Genomic DNA, 17,288 nt, shown 5'->3' with positions numbered 1-17,288 from the left:
CTTTTTCCTAGACAATTCAAAAATAAGAAAATGCTTAAAATGCTACAATTTGGAAGCCTCCTCCCTCAAACAAGATCATTGAACCACATCTCAAATCTTGTTTCCAAGGGTACAGTTTTGCCGCATTTCCAGGGGAAGAACTACTAAACACCTCGACTTCTAACAACATGGAAAATCGTTTTAAGATTTTTTTTGGAGCTACAATTTTGAAAAATTGCAGAGCCCCAAACTTTACCAAATATGGTGTACAGTTGCATTTTTAAATATTCCATTGTGGAAAACTTTTGGACAAAGGCCTCGCCCCTCACACCCCTCTTTCTAATCCAAATCGTCAAAAAATGGATTTTTTAAAACTGCAATTTATTGTGATGCTTAGCACGCAGTCCTCTTTTAATAGAGTGACAAGATGCACCCCTATAAAATCTAAAAATGAAAAAAATATAATTTCAAGAAACTTAAGGTTAGACCTTTAAACCTGATCTAGTCCCTGAATATCGCTTAAAAATTTGCTTTTTAGGACTTTTATTTCGAAATTTTTTTGGGGGAGAACCAAAGAGGCCCCCTTCTTGTAATCATCAACGTTTGTCGGTAACTGCATTTCGGAACTTCAGTGTGGAAAAATTGGGATAAGAGGTTTTAGATTTCACTCTATTTTTTTTAAAAAAGGATTGAAGACAGCACCCAAGTTTCATCCCTTACTCTAGTGTCAACACATATCGCCTATAATCGACTTTTTTTAAGACTTCAATTTCTTAAAAGTTCCTCAGAAGTCGCCCTGAAACTTTCCTCCATCTAAACCACCGGAAACTGTTTAAAATTGCGTTCTTAGGACTACAATTTCAGAATTTTCTGCGGGGGAGAACTCTCGGAACCCCCTAGTATAGGAAATTTTATGCGCCCCCCCCCCCCCCTAAAAATATTTTTTGGTTGTGCCACTGTCGGACAGTGTAGGAAGCTGTGGCCGTACTTAGGACCGATAAATTGATGAATAGGTGAAGACAACGGCGATACAACTGCTTTCAATCATAACTCGACTTCTCAGATTTCTGAAGTGTTCAACCGAGACACCAGAATGCCCTCCCCCCCCCCCAGCATAGCTAGTAGTCAAAAAGTTACATAACTGTGACTGATTTTTGGAGTGTTTTATAGGGCAGTTTATTCTCAATGCTATGAATAAATGGTTACTAAATATGAACCTAAAACAGGGGTAATAAAAAATGACATAAGCAGATAAAATTAATAACATTTCACTTCTTAGCTGCAAATAATTACAGTTTATTTTAATTAGAAAAAACACTTTGAATAAGGAATATATAAAAAATTGAACAATATTTATATATGCTTTTCATTTTATAGGACTTTTTTGGTAGTCTCTTTTGGTTTTAACCTTGTTGTAAAAATAATTACAAGCTTATCTGGTATTAATTTTACAAGTAAATGCTACTAATTATAAAGTAATTATTCTAAATAATCCTTCACAATCAATTATTTTTATACTTTTTTGGTCGTTTGTAATCAAATTTATCTTTTTCCGGGACGTGGAGTAAACCGGCCGGGACACCGGGATTTTGTCTGAAAACCGGGATGTCTGGCAAGCCTAATTATGACCATTTTAGTGGGTGCAGGGGGAGGGCTGCGGGTCTATTTTTGGAAGAACGTTTCATATTAAAGAGATAGAATTACTAAAAGGAAGGGAAATAAACTATATTTGAAATGCAAAAATGAAAACATGTAATGTTTGAACGTTTTTTTTTTTAATTTTTTTTTATTTACCGTGGGTAGGGGCGCGTCACTTCGCAGATTTGTCCAGGATGACAAAACTGCTAGAGCCGGCCCTGATTCTGGTCCAAATTCTCATTAATGTATCATTTCTCAAAGGTTTTTTTTTTTTTTTTTTTTTTTTGTGAGAACGCCATAACTTCTTCAATACTTTATCAAATTTCATAAGTATGCTCTGTTTTAACGATTTTTCCTACCGCTTTCAGTGAAAAATAAGGAGACGATTCACAATTTAGTTGTTTGATCGAAAATACCAATTTATTCTGTTTTTTATTATGCATTGCCTCAATTCATGGTATCTCGAAATGGAGACCCTGTGCTTAGTTAGGTTAGAACATCGTGCTAATAATGCAATGGTTGTGAGTTTGATTCCTAGACTGCCGAAAAATATTTTAACCACTGATTATCTTCAACAGAATTGTGATTCAAATTGCATTAATCTGAATTCATTGCAGGATTCTGAGCGATTTTTGTTGTTTAAAGTAGGGAAACAATTCATCAGTTTTAAATTAGGAAAAACGCAGTATACCTTTTCAAAGTATTTTTAGCAAAAATATGCATTAATTTCAATTCATTTTATTGCTTTATTACGCATTGCTTTAGTGTATAGCATCCTGAGATGGTGGTCCATTAGCTGAATTGGTAAGCATGTTATGCTAATAACTCGAAGGGCATGGGATTGATCCTCATATAGGCCAGAAAACATAAGATTTTGAATGATAATATTTCACAGCTGATTTCTGGTCAAAATTTCCGTAGATGCAGGGGTTGGACAGCTGTGCCAATTAGCGCAACTGCACCAAACTAGAATCTTTTGCCATCCTACCCCCAGAAGTATCTTTTTTTTTTTTTTTTTTGCCAAATTGCGCCCGCCTGCTCCAAAACCCCGGGAAAAATGAAGCTCATCCAGCGCCGAATCGCTGATCGTCAAAAGTCTGCAATGCCACATATTATGGCAAAAACTAAAAAAGATAAAAAGAAAAAACGCGGAATTTTTTATTCAGCGCATAATCGGAGATTATTGAAAATTCACGATCTGTAGTCAGTTTTTACTTCCTTTTACATAGTAAAGAAAGTATTGTATTCGCGAAAAAATTTTTACTCAAAAATCGGCCTTAATTTCCATTTTACTCGCCTCTAAATGAGTGTTGAGTTTTTTTTTATCGACCCAACCGCATGTGCATATGTACCTAAGAATGTATGGACGCCCGAAATATCCATTTTGACAATCCCCAATTTAATTACAACAAGTTTTCTCGTGACGTCCGTATGTATGTGTGTATGTATCTCGCATAACTCAAAAACGGTATGCCGTAAAAAGTTGAAATTTGGTAATTAGACTCCTAGTGTGGTCTAGTTGTGTTATCTCCCCTTTTGGTTGCATTCTGATGTTCCAAAAGGGGTCTTTTACACCTTTTGGGGAGAAATCAATGTTAATTGCTAAGCAAACTCAAATGGTGTAATAATTTGGCGAACACTTGGCTATATATGGCCAAACTTTTAGTGGGCAAGTTTTGTCGCCAACTTGGCGATACAATTGGCGTTTTTTTGAATTTGGTTTCAATTTGGCCACTATTAGTCATATTTAGAATAACCATTGAAGCACATTAAAATTGCCAATATTGGGAAAATTAATCTGTGTGAAACTTTTTTTTTTTTTTTTTTGTTTAGTTCGCAACAAACTAGGGGTGAAAATATTTAACAAAAAAAAAAAAACAGTTATATGGACATATTTGAGCGTGTCAGATATTGATAAATTCTGACGTGTCTCTAATTCTCAAGGTATGTTTAGTTGCCGACTTGCGTGGTGGGTGTGGCCATCCAGAAGGATAGAAAATGAAAATAAAAAAAAAATTCTCGTGCGCGTCAGATATTCAGAGGGGATTTTAAGTGACCTTTAAAAATGTCACCATTTAAAAGACTGACGTTTTGGAAGTGACGCAAGCTCGTAGTGAATTTTTGAAAATGAAAAAAAAAAAAAAACGTCATATGGATATCGAGCGCGTCAGATTTTTATACAGAAGGTTCAGTTTGATGGTCCAGTCATGGTAGCCTAAAATCTGACGATTATTTTGAGTGGTATTCTTAATCTGACAGCTAGGGGGGAAAACTTTTTTTTTTTTTTGTAACTTTGTAACCCTCTAACACTCTTGCGTTACGCTCAAATCGTCAGATGTTTTAAATGTACTGTCTTTTGCTTGTAATTAACCTAACTTATCTTACCGATTTTTCCTTACATCCAAATGCAGAACAATAAGAGACCATTGTGTTTTAAAACAACAGCTCTCCCTCGTAGAAACACATGCTACGCTACTCCGCGGTGGACGCTTGTCACATGATGAAAACCACTTTCATGCTGGCGTGAGAAAGGGTTGCCACATACTCTCTCTACCCATCTTCACTCTGAGATACAACCTTGCTAACCGCTCTTGTTCATCAAATCATCACATACTAACTACATCAACAGAGTCCATCAGGTGCGGGTTCATGGTTCGAAATATGCTAATAACATCAATATATTATGAGCACTAAATATTTAAGGCCTTGACGATTTGACCAGAATGAAAGGATGATTGCCCAAAATTTGGTGACTATGAAAATCTCAAGCGGTAAACCTTTACTTTCAATTCAAATGAATTTGCTGAATAAGCGCAAGTATATTATGCAAAAAATTTATAAAATAGTGGTGCTCCATATTTATTAAAATCGAATGCATTCGATCTATCTCAGCCTTTGCTTGAAATTGTGAGTGTTGTCTATTAAATTTAGTCTTAAAAATTTTGGAGCAACAATTTTATTTGAAGTATAAAATCCCAGCTGTAAAACTATGCCTCAATGTTTGCATTTTACTTAATATAGTTTTGTAACAATATGAACTTCGTCATGTATACAATATTAATTATTGTGTAGTGTGTTTACTTCCGGAGGGGGGGGAGGGACTGCTGTGTCCTGCATGTACTTCAGAAAGAATTTTTTTATTCCTCATAAATGTGCGTTCTTTTTGAATTAACGTATAAAACTCGTGCTTCAATCTCAATTATATTTCACGTTTTAGCGGGATAGCACCGCGGACCCCCTGGCATTGACTCGCGGACCCTGGGGGTCTGTGGACCACAGTTTGGGAAACTCTGGACTGCATTATACTGGTATGATAATACATTTTGCTATGTCTTAGAACAGTGGTTTCCAACCCTGGGGGTGATGGCCCCAAAGGGGAGATTTAACACTTCAAGGGGGCGATAAGTTCGTGAGGGGTGATAGGGGGGCGATTAGTATTTGAAATACAGGACAAATGAGGCACGGGGTTTGAGGAGATGAATACGGTTTTCAACCGTTACCCCGTTAAACAGACTGTAAATCCGTCCCTGGCAAAAGGAAGTCATGTGATGCACACATGAGCTCGTTTATGATCAAAATTAGGGAGGAAAAAATTTCATCCAGTGCATAATCGGGAGTTCGCTGTTGTCAGCCACTTTTTACTTCCTTTTACAAAAAAGGAAGTGTATTGTATTTGCGAAAAAAATTTCACTCAAAAATCGGCCTTAATTTCGATTTTGCTCACCTCCAAATGAATGTTGAGTTTTTTCGACCCGACCACACGTACATATGTACCTAAGAACGTATAGACGCCCGAAATATACATTTTGACGTTTCCCGAATTAATTACAACGAGTTTTCTCGTGACGTCTGTATGTATGTATGTGCGTCGAATAACTCAAGAACGGTATGTCATAGAAAGTTGAAATTTTGTGCGTAGACTCCTAGTGGGGCCTAGTTGTGCATTTCCCCTTTTGGTTGCATTTGGGTGTTTCTAAAGGGGTCTTTTGCACCTTTTTTGGGGGAAATCATTGTTAATTTCGATGCAAACTCAAGTGGTGTTATAGTTTGGGCGGACACTTGGCGATATATCGCCAGTCTTTTGGTCGTCAAGTGTTGTCGCCAACTTGGCGCCAAATTTGGCGATTTTTTTTAAAAAATCTGGTTTTAATTTGTCCATTGTTAGTGATATTTAGAGAGTTAACTATTGAATCACATTAAAATTGCAATAATGGGAAAATAACATTAAATTGGTGTAAGAGGAAGTCATGTGATGCACACATCAGCTTGTTTTTATTACTTCCTTTTACCAAAAAGGAAGTATTGCATTCGCAATGACTCCGGAATGTGCCGTTCACCGGCATAGCGCCTGACACGAATTCAACCATCATGGTGCCACAAATTAAAGCGGGATTCGTCAGAAAAGACGACCTGCTGCCAATCAGCACGCCAGTTCCCATGCACATTGGCCCATTGTAGCCGCAGGCGGCGATGGTTTTGCGTGAGAGGAATCTTGTATAAAGGAATCCTTGCGCGTAGCCCACGTTGCAGCAGACGTCTCCGAATTGATGAAGCACACAATGAAACACCTGTAGCTGTTAACCACTGTGCTGCCAATTGTCTAGAAGAAGCTGTGCGGTACGTCAGCGCCATACGCACCAGGTCTCTGTCATCGCGAGCTGACATCACATTTCGGGGTCCACTCCCGGATTTCCGAGATGTCCGACCCTCATCCGTCCACTGCTTCCAAACACGCATGATTGTGCTGCTGTTACGCTGCACACGAGCGGCTACTGCACGATAAGACAATCCAGCTTCACGAAGGCCGACGATTCTGCCCCGTTCAAACTCCGAAATTTGCTCAAATTTCGCTTTCTTTCGTCGAAGAGGCATAGTAAAGATTCAGTTAACGTTTACTCTAGCGTATAACCACCGATAATCATACACGCCTCGCTACAGCCGTCTATTTATATTCGGTTCGATCCGCCGTTCAGAGGGCGCTGCTCAGCATACGCATGCGCTACCTGTGTGCAATTCTAATCATTTGCATATTATGCCCTACTTTACATTTCCTGCAATTTTCAGCTCACTCGCGTAAGTCCTTCGTGGTGTTGCAATTTTCAAACAGGAGGTATATATATATATTTATTTATATTTCCGTGTTTGAACTTGATTAGTTTTCCTAAACGTTCTGTTTGAAATTATCCAGACCTATACTTAATAACTACCTTCAGTTCCCTCAGATTCAATTTCTTATGGTACTTATTGTCCGTTTTTCAGGAGAAGGCACTTCGCCACGCCCCCTTGAACGCAAAGTTCCATTTTAAGCGGGGGTGATCGGTACGCCATCCACGCGCTTCTAAAGTAGACAACCAGTCAGCCCTGACTTGGGATTGCACTTTAATGTGAAAAAAGAAGTCTTAGTTTCCTTTACATCCCTTGCTTCACTTGTCTGTTGTCATTTTAGTTATTCTTACATTTTAAAAACTGCTGCTTTCGCAACAAAATGCTATGGTCCGAATATACCTTCTGCCGAAAACAGCGAAATAGAATTATCGGATACCACGTGACGAGGGAGGAGTCAAGTAACTCCTTGTGAAAAACGAACAATACTTGTATTAACGATATGAGGCCCCCCTCTCTCGTGTGGAAGAAACATGATCTCATGTAAGTGTTCAAAGGGGGGAGGGAGGGCGTTGGGCCTGTAAGGTTAAGAACCTCTGCGTTAGATGAACCAATATTTTAAAATGACTTCGGTTAATTATATCCCGATGTATCGTGCTTAATTGTTGTCTCTCCACAAGCATGATATAACAAGGTTCGTACTTCTAGTATAAGCTGTTTTTTTCCCCCTCACAACCTTTTTTTTAAGCATTCAAGATTGCTTCTTGCTCTGACTTTGACGTTCCGATTCTTTTTTCATAATTAAAAGACTTATAGTTTGGAGCAGCCAAGTAATACATTGTGAAAAACATCGTCTGTGAAATAAAAGTATGTATTTTTTTTAATTACTTTTTTAAAAAATGAAATTAGTTTTATTTTGTAAAAAGAGAAAATTAAAGAAAATAAATAGATGTAGACTATTGCTACGTTTTTTTTTTTTTTTTTTTTTTTTTTTTTTTTCACAGAGTAACCTTTTTCTTACCTTACTGCTTCCCCCCTCGCGAACTTTATTTACGGGCCATATACATATATATATATATATATATATATATATATATATATATATATATATATATATATATATATAAATTTTCTTTTTTTAAGCATATTGAATATTTGTAGGATCTGCAGAAAAAAATGAAGAAAACAAAAAGTACTAGTGAAGAGCTAAATATAAAAAATAGTAGAAAAGGCTGAAAAATTAAAGGTTCATGGAAACGAAAGAAAAGAAAAAAAGCTAAAATAATAAAAACTTGATATCGTTTCTCACGTTTACTATTCAAATCAAAATAGTAGCCTTTTAAAAAAGACAAAAGAAAGAAAAAAAAAACAGAACAAAAAAAGAAATACAAAACAAAATAGAAAGCGAAAGAGATAAAGCCTTCCGAGGTCCATATATGTCAGTCTTGATTGCGAAAAATGTGATTTCAATTTTCAGAAACGAATTCATGTGAAATAGCAGTTTTTTTTCTTTTTCCTTAAAACAACTGCTAACTGAGGAGATCGCCTTTAACATTTCTGTACGTGTTTTACCTTTAAAGATACCTACGTGCTTCTAATTCCAACTATGTATTTCAAAAATAAAAGCAAAGAAGAATCTAGGTTTGAAAAGCGTGACTGGAAAGCATATACTCGCTGCCGGTTGGTCTCTTCTTTAGTAGAACAATGCGACTGCTTTTCACTCTCCTCCTTTTGAGGACGCTTCTTTAGAAATCTTCCATTTCCTTTCTAAAATAGGCATCATGAAAATGTGTGCTACTAGTTTTCACCAGTAGCTCTTAGAGCGAAGCGTGTCCAGTTGAATTAACATAAACTATCAGAAATTTTTGTCAAGGTTACTTCTGCGGGGTTTATTTTTTGCTACAAATTGTTGTGTGTAAATTTCTATTTGGGTTAACTATCATTTATTATTGACAAAGTTTCTTCTGTGTGTGGGGGGGGGGGGGGGGGGGGTGTTTTTTAAAACAACATGAAAATACTCTTGTGAAAGAAAAAACAATTTTTCTCTCCTATAGAAAATGTTCATTCTTTTTGACCTGAGTAAAGTAGTTTTTCTTCAGCTTATTCCGCTTTTAGTCATGAAAAAATACTATTTTTCCGAAGACGGAATTTTGTCTTTAAAAAACATCGACAGATGGATTTCCATTTTTCAACTAAAAGTATATTTCAACTTAATTTTAATTCCAAAATCGGAATTTAGCAATAGCCAACAGTGAAATACTTCCATTTTGTTTCTTATGTTTTGTTTAAATTTTCTGACAATTAGTTATTTTTCAGTATGGAGCTTTTAATTCGGCAGAACCTGTTTTATTACAGACATCGGAATGAGCCGATTTTAGGATCGGTACCGAAAATTTCAACTTGGAAGAAATAAAAACTGAACAAAAGATTGCCTCACCGAGCGATTTAGAAAGTTATTAAACTTTCATTTAAATATATTTTACGTATAATTCGCTTGTAGGTCCGAGAAATTTAGCTGAAAACCCAAGGTTCAAGATTGCGGGATTGACTTATATACGTGCCAAATAATTTCCGATTTTTTTTTTTTTTTCTTATCCGAGCAACGATCAAAAACTGGATCGTTTTCCCGATCATATTCAATATGGTGATGTAATTCTAAATTGTCTGCCAGTTAATTAAATGCGTTTATTACCCCTAATTCCCGACTGCATGAGATTTGCGGAAAGCAAAGTATTCTGGTTTCGCGAATCATTTGAACAATTAATTGCGGGGAAATTGCATAACTTCAGAGTTACGTTCGTCAAGGTTACTGAAGTCTATTTTATAAATAGACTTGTTTAATTTTTTCGACTGTTACGTGTCTAAATATTAATAAGAAAGCACTGATACTTTGTCTTAAGTGCATTTTTTTGACGAACTAATTTCGAAGCGATCAACTTGCAAAATATTGACGAATCCAGAACTCGGCGTTTTTCGCTTTTTTTTTTTTTTTTTGCAGAGTAGAGCTTTTGCTGTAATTAAAGTATATTAACGGGCAGACTATATAGAATTTTTGCTGAAATAAGTTATAATTTATTTCTTTAAGGGAAAGTTATAGAGTTCAACTACAATCTGGAAAATGTCTGTATTTTCGAGTGTTGTTCGGGAAAAACATTTCGGTACTTTTATCTCGCTATTAAATCCCATTCTCCTGCTATAAACATCGTTTACAGACTAAATTGCTGAAATTTAAGCGATAATTTACAGGGTAATTATTTTAATGAAAGTTAATACAATTTTTTAAAGCTCCATTAACTGGATCGTGCGAAGTTTTTAGAGCCGCCATGTTGAAATTTTCGAGTTTTGCCGCTACGTTGAAAGTCTATGGTTCGCGGATTTAAGTTGCTAAACTATAGTATGTCATTATATTATTCTTTAAAAATCTGTAGAACATTTCATCTGTTTAAATTGCATTCCAGTTTTCTTTACTTTTAATTTTTCGTTTACATTTTTTAACTTCGGGTGCATTTTTATCTTATTGTGTTCCTGCGAAAGTTGAAATTGAAATGTGTTATTTTACATTATTGTTTTGAAAACTATCCTGTATGATACCTGTTGCATGTAAGCAGTGTTCATTATTTGTTAATTTGCAGATCTTTGGGACAGAAGTGGATCTTCCCCTGCCTCTAGAAGTTGCTGTATCCAAAGATGGAGAACTTCGCTTAGATTATCATCCCCCCGTGGGCGTTCCGCCGCCAAATGTAACATTTCACCCTTTAGATGTGAAAGAAGGAATAGTTGTCGATGATGTCATTCCTGGAACAGAATATGCATTTCAATTATACTACTCAAATCGATCTATGAATGAAGTTTTAACATGGACTACTGTAATAGCTACAGGTAAATTGTCATTACTACAGAAAGTAACTAAATTAGTCATTAAATGTTATTTTACCTATTGTACTCTAGTTTTGGTGAACAAAATAGTTTCTTGAACAAAACCATTGGCTGCTATCAGAAAAACCCAATAAAAGTGGCATCTAGTTACTAAACATTTTGGAGCAGTGATGCCTGTGACCTATAGCTTGCAGAGCCTGTTGAATTGACCCGTAACAATTTCTTAAAAAATCTCCCCCCCCCCCCCCTCGAAGAAAATTAGTACGGAAAAACGCCTAATTGACATGGATGTGAAAAACAGAATGGTTAAAACATGCATTTGGTTTTTGTGATTTCGTATAAACATCCTAATTTACATTCTTGTAACGTCACGAAATGTAGAGGGAAGGAGGAATAATAATCTTCCGGGTACAACATGACACTGAAATGTCAAATAAAGGTATAGGGTCATTCCATAGTGACGAACGTAACATTCAGAGGCTCTGTTTTGTTGCATAACATGAGTTTTAAACGTAAGCATAATAATTTACTTGTGGTTTTGTGGAATTTTTTGAAAGAATAAAACTACTGTGTAATATTCATGCAATAAAACACAGTATAAACCACATAAATTGGTTTTTGAAACAAAATTACTACAGTGTGACAAACGTAACTTTTTTGCAACCTTGAATTTGCAACATGGAATTCAGCTCTCATTTTCTCTAAAGTTTAGGTAGATATTATTGTAAAAATAGTGCAATGCATTATTTTCATTCCTTAACTTTATTTTTCATGCAGAATAATACTCAGTTTTCTTATAATGGGACAGAAATGAATATTTCTTCAAAATATGATGTGGGTAATGAACATCAGCATAGCAGTGAAGAACTCTGAAGTTACGTTCGTCAAGGTTACTGAAGTCTGTTTTATAAATAGACTTGTTTAATTTTTTCGACTGTTACATGTCTAAATATTAATAAGATAGCACTCTCTGATACTTTGTCTTAAAATTAACACTTCTATCAACAAATTTTCACCATGGATGAAATAAACGATTTTTTATTGGCTTTGTGCAAAATTTATTTTTTGTTTCTTTTCTGTTGAAGTAAAACTTTTTGTGCAAGAGCTTTGAATTTCTTATCTACAACCTTTTTGTGTGACGGAAACATGGAAGTGACGTAGTTGTTTTTTAATTGCTGCCAAAAATAATGAATAGTGATAGTATGTATAAACTTTTGTTAGTAAAATTCTCAATTTAATTTCAAGGCTAAACTTAAGTAAACATATATTTCTGGATTTTGGTCACTTGAAACGTTTCAAATAATGCAGGTTTTCAAGGATTTCTTTGATTCATGTCAAGTCATCAGTTTAAGTCCGTAATTCACATTGCTAAGGTTTTGCCTTGAATTTAGTGTGTTAACCCTTCAAGCGGCCGTGACGTAAAATTCCTTCACCCAGCGATGTATTGAAGAGCGGCCGTGTCGAAAAATTTGGCCTTGAATATTCTGCTTCGAGAACGGCTGCAGCATAAAATTTTATGGAAGAATATTCATGGCGAAATTTTTCGACACGGCCGCTCTTCGATGCATCGCTGGGCGAAGGAATTTTACGTCATGGCCGCTTGAAGGGTTAATTTTATTACCAAAATTAACATTATTATTACTGTTATTTTTATTGTTTTTGGAAACAATAAAAATAACAGTAATAATAATGTTAAAGGCGGATTTCAAGTAATTTTTAGTTTTCCAAATGTTTATCTATTTTTGTCTATAAAATATTCAATAATCTTGTGAATTTAGATGCATGCATATGTATATGTGTAGAAAAATGATTACTATTATTTATTATTATTTTTTTAATATTAAATTCATCCATGCTAATTTAAATTCAAAGTGAAGAATTGAGTCAATGAGTCCTAAAAACAGTCATCTCATGGGTTTTGACAAAGGAGATTACTGGTTTTCTGGCTGATCGATTCAATTGTAATTTCTACACTACTGGATTAGAATCAGCTGTATAAATATGTTTTTAAAAGATATATACTTGAATGTTTAACAAATTTTTCAGGTAAAATATTACTTTAATATATTTTATTTTGTTTTGATACTTTCTCTCAAAATATTTTACAAAGAATTTGTAAACTGTTTTGGGTGCAAGAGTTTTGGTCAGGACCGTAAAAACCTTGGTTTTTAAAATAGTGTCGAAAACCTTATCAACCTTGCTTCTTTGACATTTAATTGACCATGTCAGGTATTGTCCTCATAATCATTTGATGCCTTGCCAGATATGCTTTACATCCATCCTGAGCTGTATTTAACATTCTTGCACTTTCTATTACCTAGTTCCTGCATTGTCAAAACTGCAGGTTGTATGAGGCACCTTTTAGGTAAAAGGTTGCAGTACCAACAGCAACTCCTTAGGGTGTCATTTGGCTCCCTATGACACCGCTATGCCAACCTTAAGGGGTGCCATTTGATTCTCTATGGCGCCCTTTGGTATCTCTTGGGGTGCTATTTGGACTCCCTGTGGCACCCTTGGACCATAAATGGAGAGCCAAATGCCCTTGGGGGGGGGGGGCACTGATTGTGCAACCTTGACCCTAAAAGGTGCTTTATGCAACCCTTAGTTTTAACAGTGTGTTCTTCAACAACACTGATGAATTTGAAAATTATATTTTCTTTCTATCTCATCAAGGTGCAATAAGAAAACGACTATACATTCTTTTTGTAATTTAGTACCGTAAAATGGTCTAACTAAGGGCGACTTTTCGATGTTTTTAATGAAAATTCGGTGCACATCTTTGATTTAAAAGTTTGAGGACTTTAACAATGGTAGCTATAAATCTCCTCTTTCAAATGAAATGTTAAAAAAAAAAATTCAGTTGGAAAGAAGAGGAAGGGGAATTTTTTCCCTGTGGCCCTTAGTTGTACCCCTACCGAGTACAACTATGGGCCACCTCATTTTAAACTAGAAAACAAATTGAAAACTTGATCTGGCCTATTGTTGTCTGAGGCCAAAAGTGGTAACATGGTAAATGTAGGTTATTATCTGCCTAAGTTTTGACATAGAAACATTTGAAAACTAGAAAAGTCTCACCAACTAAAGGCTAGGTACCTATACTTAGTTCTCAAAAAATACGTAGGTCTGACACGTTTTAAACGAGATCAACAAAAATTTTAAAAACTGAAACGTGAAATCACATTTCACATTCCAAATCTCATCAAAATATTTTTTAAAAATTATCTCAGTTTATATTTGGTCCGGATTTCAGTCAACACCTGCAAAACCTCCTATGAATATGGATGATAGGGCGACCCCCAAGCTTTCTTCTGTCTTTTCTTGCCATTATTGACAATAAATAACACAAAATATGACAAAAGCATCTCTAAAGAGAATAAAATGAAGCTCCAAGACACTAAAAACCGTGAAAAATAGGTGACCCATTGTTGTACCCCGACATTCCCATTTTCAATAAATGTTAAGAGCTTGTGAAAACTGAAACATTTAAGTCAACAAGTGGCTTAATTCATCACTGAAAAAATTGTAAAGCAAATATGAACTTACCAGATCTTGGAAAACAGTGTAAATGGTCTGCCCAAAGGAGACTTTTGGCTCTTCCACGAGTGAGTCGAATCACACACTAAGAACGACTAAGTTATCTAAGGTATACAACAGCAATGGCATTCTCTGATAAAGCGTCTTTAACTGCCGAAATGGTTACACCACCTGGTGAGTTTTTTGGAGCTCGTACGTTCGAAAAAAAAGGCCACTAGAGAGCAAAATCATCACCATGACAATAGTGGCCCATTGTTGCCCCCTTGGCACAAAGTTGTGCCATTTTACCGTAGCCTATCAATTCCAACAATTAAATTTATTAAATAATAATCTCATTCTGCAATTGTAGAATAATAAACTTTAAATTGCTATCTGTTTATTTATTTAGTTTTAATCAATGCTCTTTATTGTATGACACAATATCATATTTTACTCATTTATGAATATTTATCCTTGAAAATGTGCTGTTGCATTAATTTTAAATATATGTTTCAGAACCAGATCCTCCAAGCAATCTGTCAGTTGGTGTTCAGACAGGAAAAATAGTAGAGCTTCTATGGGAACCTCCTGTTACTGGCGGCTATACAGGCTTCAGATTGTCCATTTTTTCTCAAGATGATCTCAGTCCAAGAACCTTTGAACTTGCTGAGGACACTTTATCTTTTACACTTCAAGACTTAACGCCTGGAGCATCATATGAAGTTCAGCTATCTACTTTATATCAAGATAAAGAATCTTCAGTTTTTATATCTTCTAATTTTACCACTAGTATGTAATTTTTTTTGTCAAGAATGTATTTGAAATGAAAATCTTATTATTAATTGTAAATTAAATCTTTTCTTTAAACGGAAATTCAAAGGTCAGAATCGTCCTAATTTTTCTTAAATTCTAATTGTTAAAAAATTATACCGAAATTCGTAATAGTTTGAACTTTGTTCAAAATATTTGAAAACTCATCATTATTTCCTCTTAAATCAGTTAAAACATTTTCTACTGGTCTTGTTTTCTTGTTGTTTGCATTCTAACATTCTGTTTGAAGTGCATGCACATTTGTGTGTGATGGAACTGCACATGCTGTGATGCCCGCCAGTGTATTTGTCAATGCATTCTAAGTGTATGAAATGGCAATTGCTAGACTTGATAATTCAAAGTTTTAGTTAGTAGCCAGTGCCCAATTAACTTTTAAGCCCTTTTTTTTTAAAAATTATAAGCAGCAACTTTAAACAGGACTTAGTCATCTTTATGAAAACAATAAGGCAATCTTCAGTCGTTAAACCAAAATATATGGTGTGTAAAAAATAAAGCGTGTCTGACCCTATGCATACTATTAAACTGAAAAAGCAAATTTTAAACCATAGATTTTTGTAAAAAAACTAATAATAAAATAAAACATGTACAGGTATCCCTTGTATGACACGGTTAATTTTTTCGATGTAGTATCGAAACCATGTTTTACGAGACTTTTATAAATAGTATTTTTTTTACTTAATTTTAAAACTAATTAATCATGTAAATATCATAAATCATGTCAATATGTTTCGTGTTATATCGACATATTGCTTTTTTCAGAGTGTCCCCTTAAAAATTATTGGAGGGAAGGGGTAACAAACACGTGTCTCTACTCCATAATCACCTGCTTAAAAAAATTTTAGTTTTGATTTTTTATTGAAAAAGTTGTTTGATTCATATATTTATATTTTTTCACTTGTTTCCATTTTTTAATTTTTTTTTTTTTTTTTTTTTTGAGGCATTAAACTTTTCAAACTTCATTTGTGTGACATTACTTCATAAAATTTAATTTGATCAGAGGATGTAGATGGAGGGGGCAGGTTTGAGCATGGCAGCTAGAGGTCAAAACTAGTGGTTGTTAGTTTTAATTTACACCCAAGAATTTCTATATGACACAGCTAGACTTTTATCTTAATATGTGACACATTTTTTTTTCTTTTTAGTGGAAAGAGGAAAGAAGGAACTTGGCAATATACAAATATGTTATGGCAAAACAAACTTAAGAATTGCTTCTAATTTTTCTTTTATTGAAAGAAGAAAACCTAACATAAATCCCCCCCCCTCCCGGTAATGGGGGATGGTGATGCAATTTCTTGAGTTTAGAATGATTTTTTATTTTGTACCTGAGAATGTTCCCCAAAATCGTTTCAAGTCCTTGAAAATAAAAACACTTTTAGCCAGGTAAATCATGTATAATATTTTAACAAACAACAATTGAGAGTTCTGTGTAGCTTATTATCTTATACCAGTTAACATTTAAATGCCGCTCAATGTTTTTTGTTTAATTTGGTTTGTAATTAAAATTTTCTTACTAAGCAATTGGATTTTGTAGCACTTATGTTATTTTTTCATGTTTCTCTTATGTTCATTTCATAATTCAATTTCTGCCACAGAGCCCAATACACCTGGCCGCTTTATTGTTTGGTTTCGAAATGAAACTACACTTCTTGTGCTGTGGCAGCCTCCTTATCCATCTGGAATCTTTGATCAATATCGTGTTAGTATTTCGCCTGAGGATGCTGTACAGTCTGTATTATTTGTGGAAAAGGAAGGAGAACCCCCTGGTCCAGCTCAAGCCGCTTTCTATGGACTTGTGCCTGGTAGAGCTTATAACATATCAGTACAAACAGTTAGCAATAACCAAATTAGTGAGCCTACAGAAGCTCAATACAGAACAGGTAATATGGGATTTTCTATGTAACTTATACTATAGTGTGATAGTTTGAAATGTAATAATATTCTGTCTTTGATTTTTAATACCATAATGCCTTTTTTCCCCTGTACTCCTGGTAAAGTTTGACCCCGAAGAGAAGGCGGCTAACCTTGAAGAAAACACATTATTTTTACTGTTTGTAATAGGTTATTTGTTATTATTTTGTAATAGATAGGATCAGTGAGGACTCTTACTTTTAGGTGCTTTCTGGTTGATTCTATCTATTACAAATGATGCAAAATGAGGTTTCACTTCAAGATCATCCACCTTCTCTTTGCAGTCAAGCTATACTGCTTGTTTTCACTTGAAAAAGTTATGGAACTTCATCATATTGACTAGAGTTTTTTGTTGTTGTTTTTTTTTTTTCTCGTACAAAAGTATTCTAGTGCATTATGGGAAAAAACTACTTACTTTAAGAATATGAATGTTGAATTGT

At 34.8% G+C, this 17,288-nt stretch overlaps 1 protein-coding gene across 1 annotated transcript in view; it reads left to right on the top strand.

Annotated features, from left to right (window-relative positions):
* The first annotated feature begins 2,084 nt into the window (after nucleotides 1-2,084).
* LOC129231151 (tyrosine-protein phosphatase 10D-like) overlaps nucleotides 2,085-17,288 on the top strand; it is an 85,085-nt gene continuing 69,881 nt past the window's right edge. The window contains exons 1-4 of the mRNA XM_054865398.1: nucleotides 2,085-2,138; nucleotides 10,353-10,599; nucleotides 14,626-14,898; nucleotides 16,533-16,817. Of these exons, the coding sequence (XP_054721373.1) occupies nucleotides 2,085-2,138; nucleotides 10,353-10,599; nucleotides 14,626-14,898; nucleotides 16,533-16,817 (859 nt within the window). The remainder of the gene's footprint in view (nucleotides 2,139-10,352; nucleotides 10,600-14,625; nucleotides 14,899-16,532; nucleotides 16,818-17,288) is intronic.

This window comes from Uloborus diversus, chromosome 10 (assembly GCF_026930045.1).
Source record: "Uloborus diversus isolate 005 chromosome 10, Udiv.v.3.1, whole genome shotgun sequence".
In the NCBI taxonomy this organism is placed as follows: domain Eukaryota; kingdom Metazoa; phylum Arthropoda; class Arachnida; order Araneae; family Uloboridae; genus Uloborus; species Uloborus diversus.
This window is presented reverse-complemented; position numbering and strand designations above follow the sequence as displayed.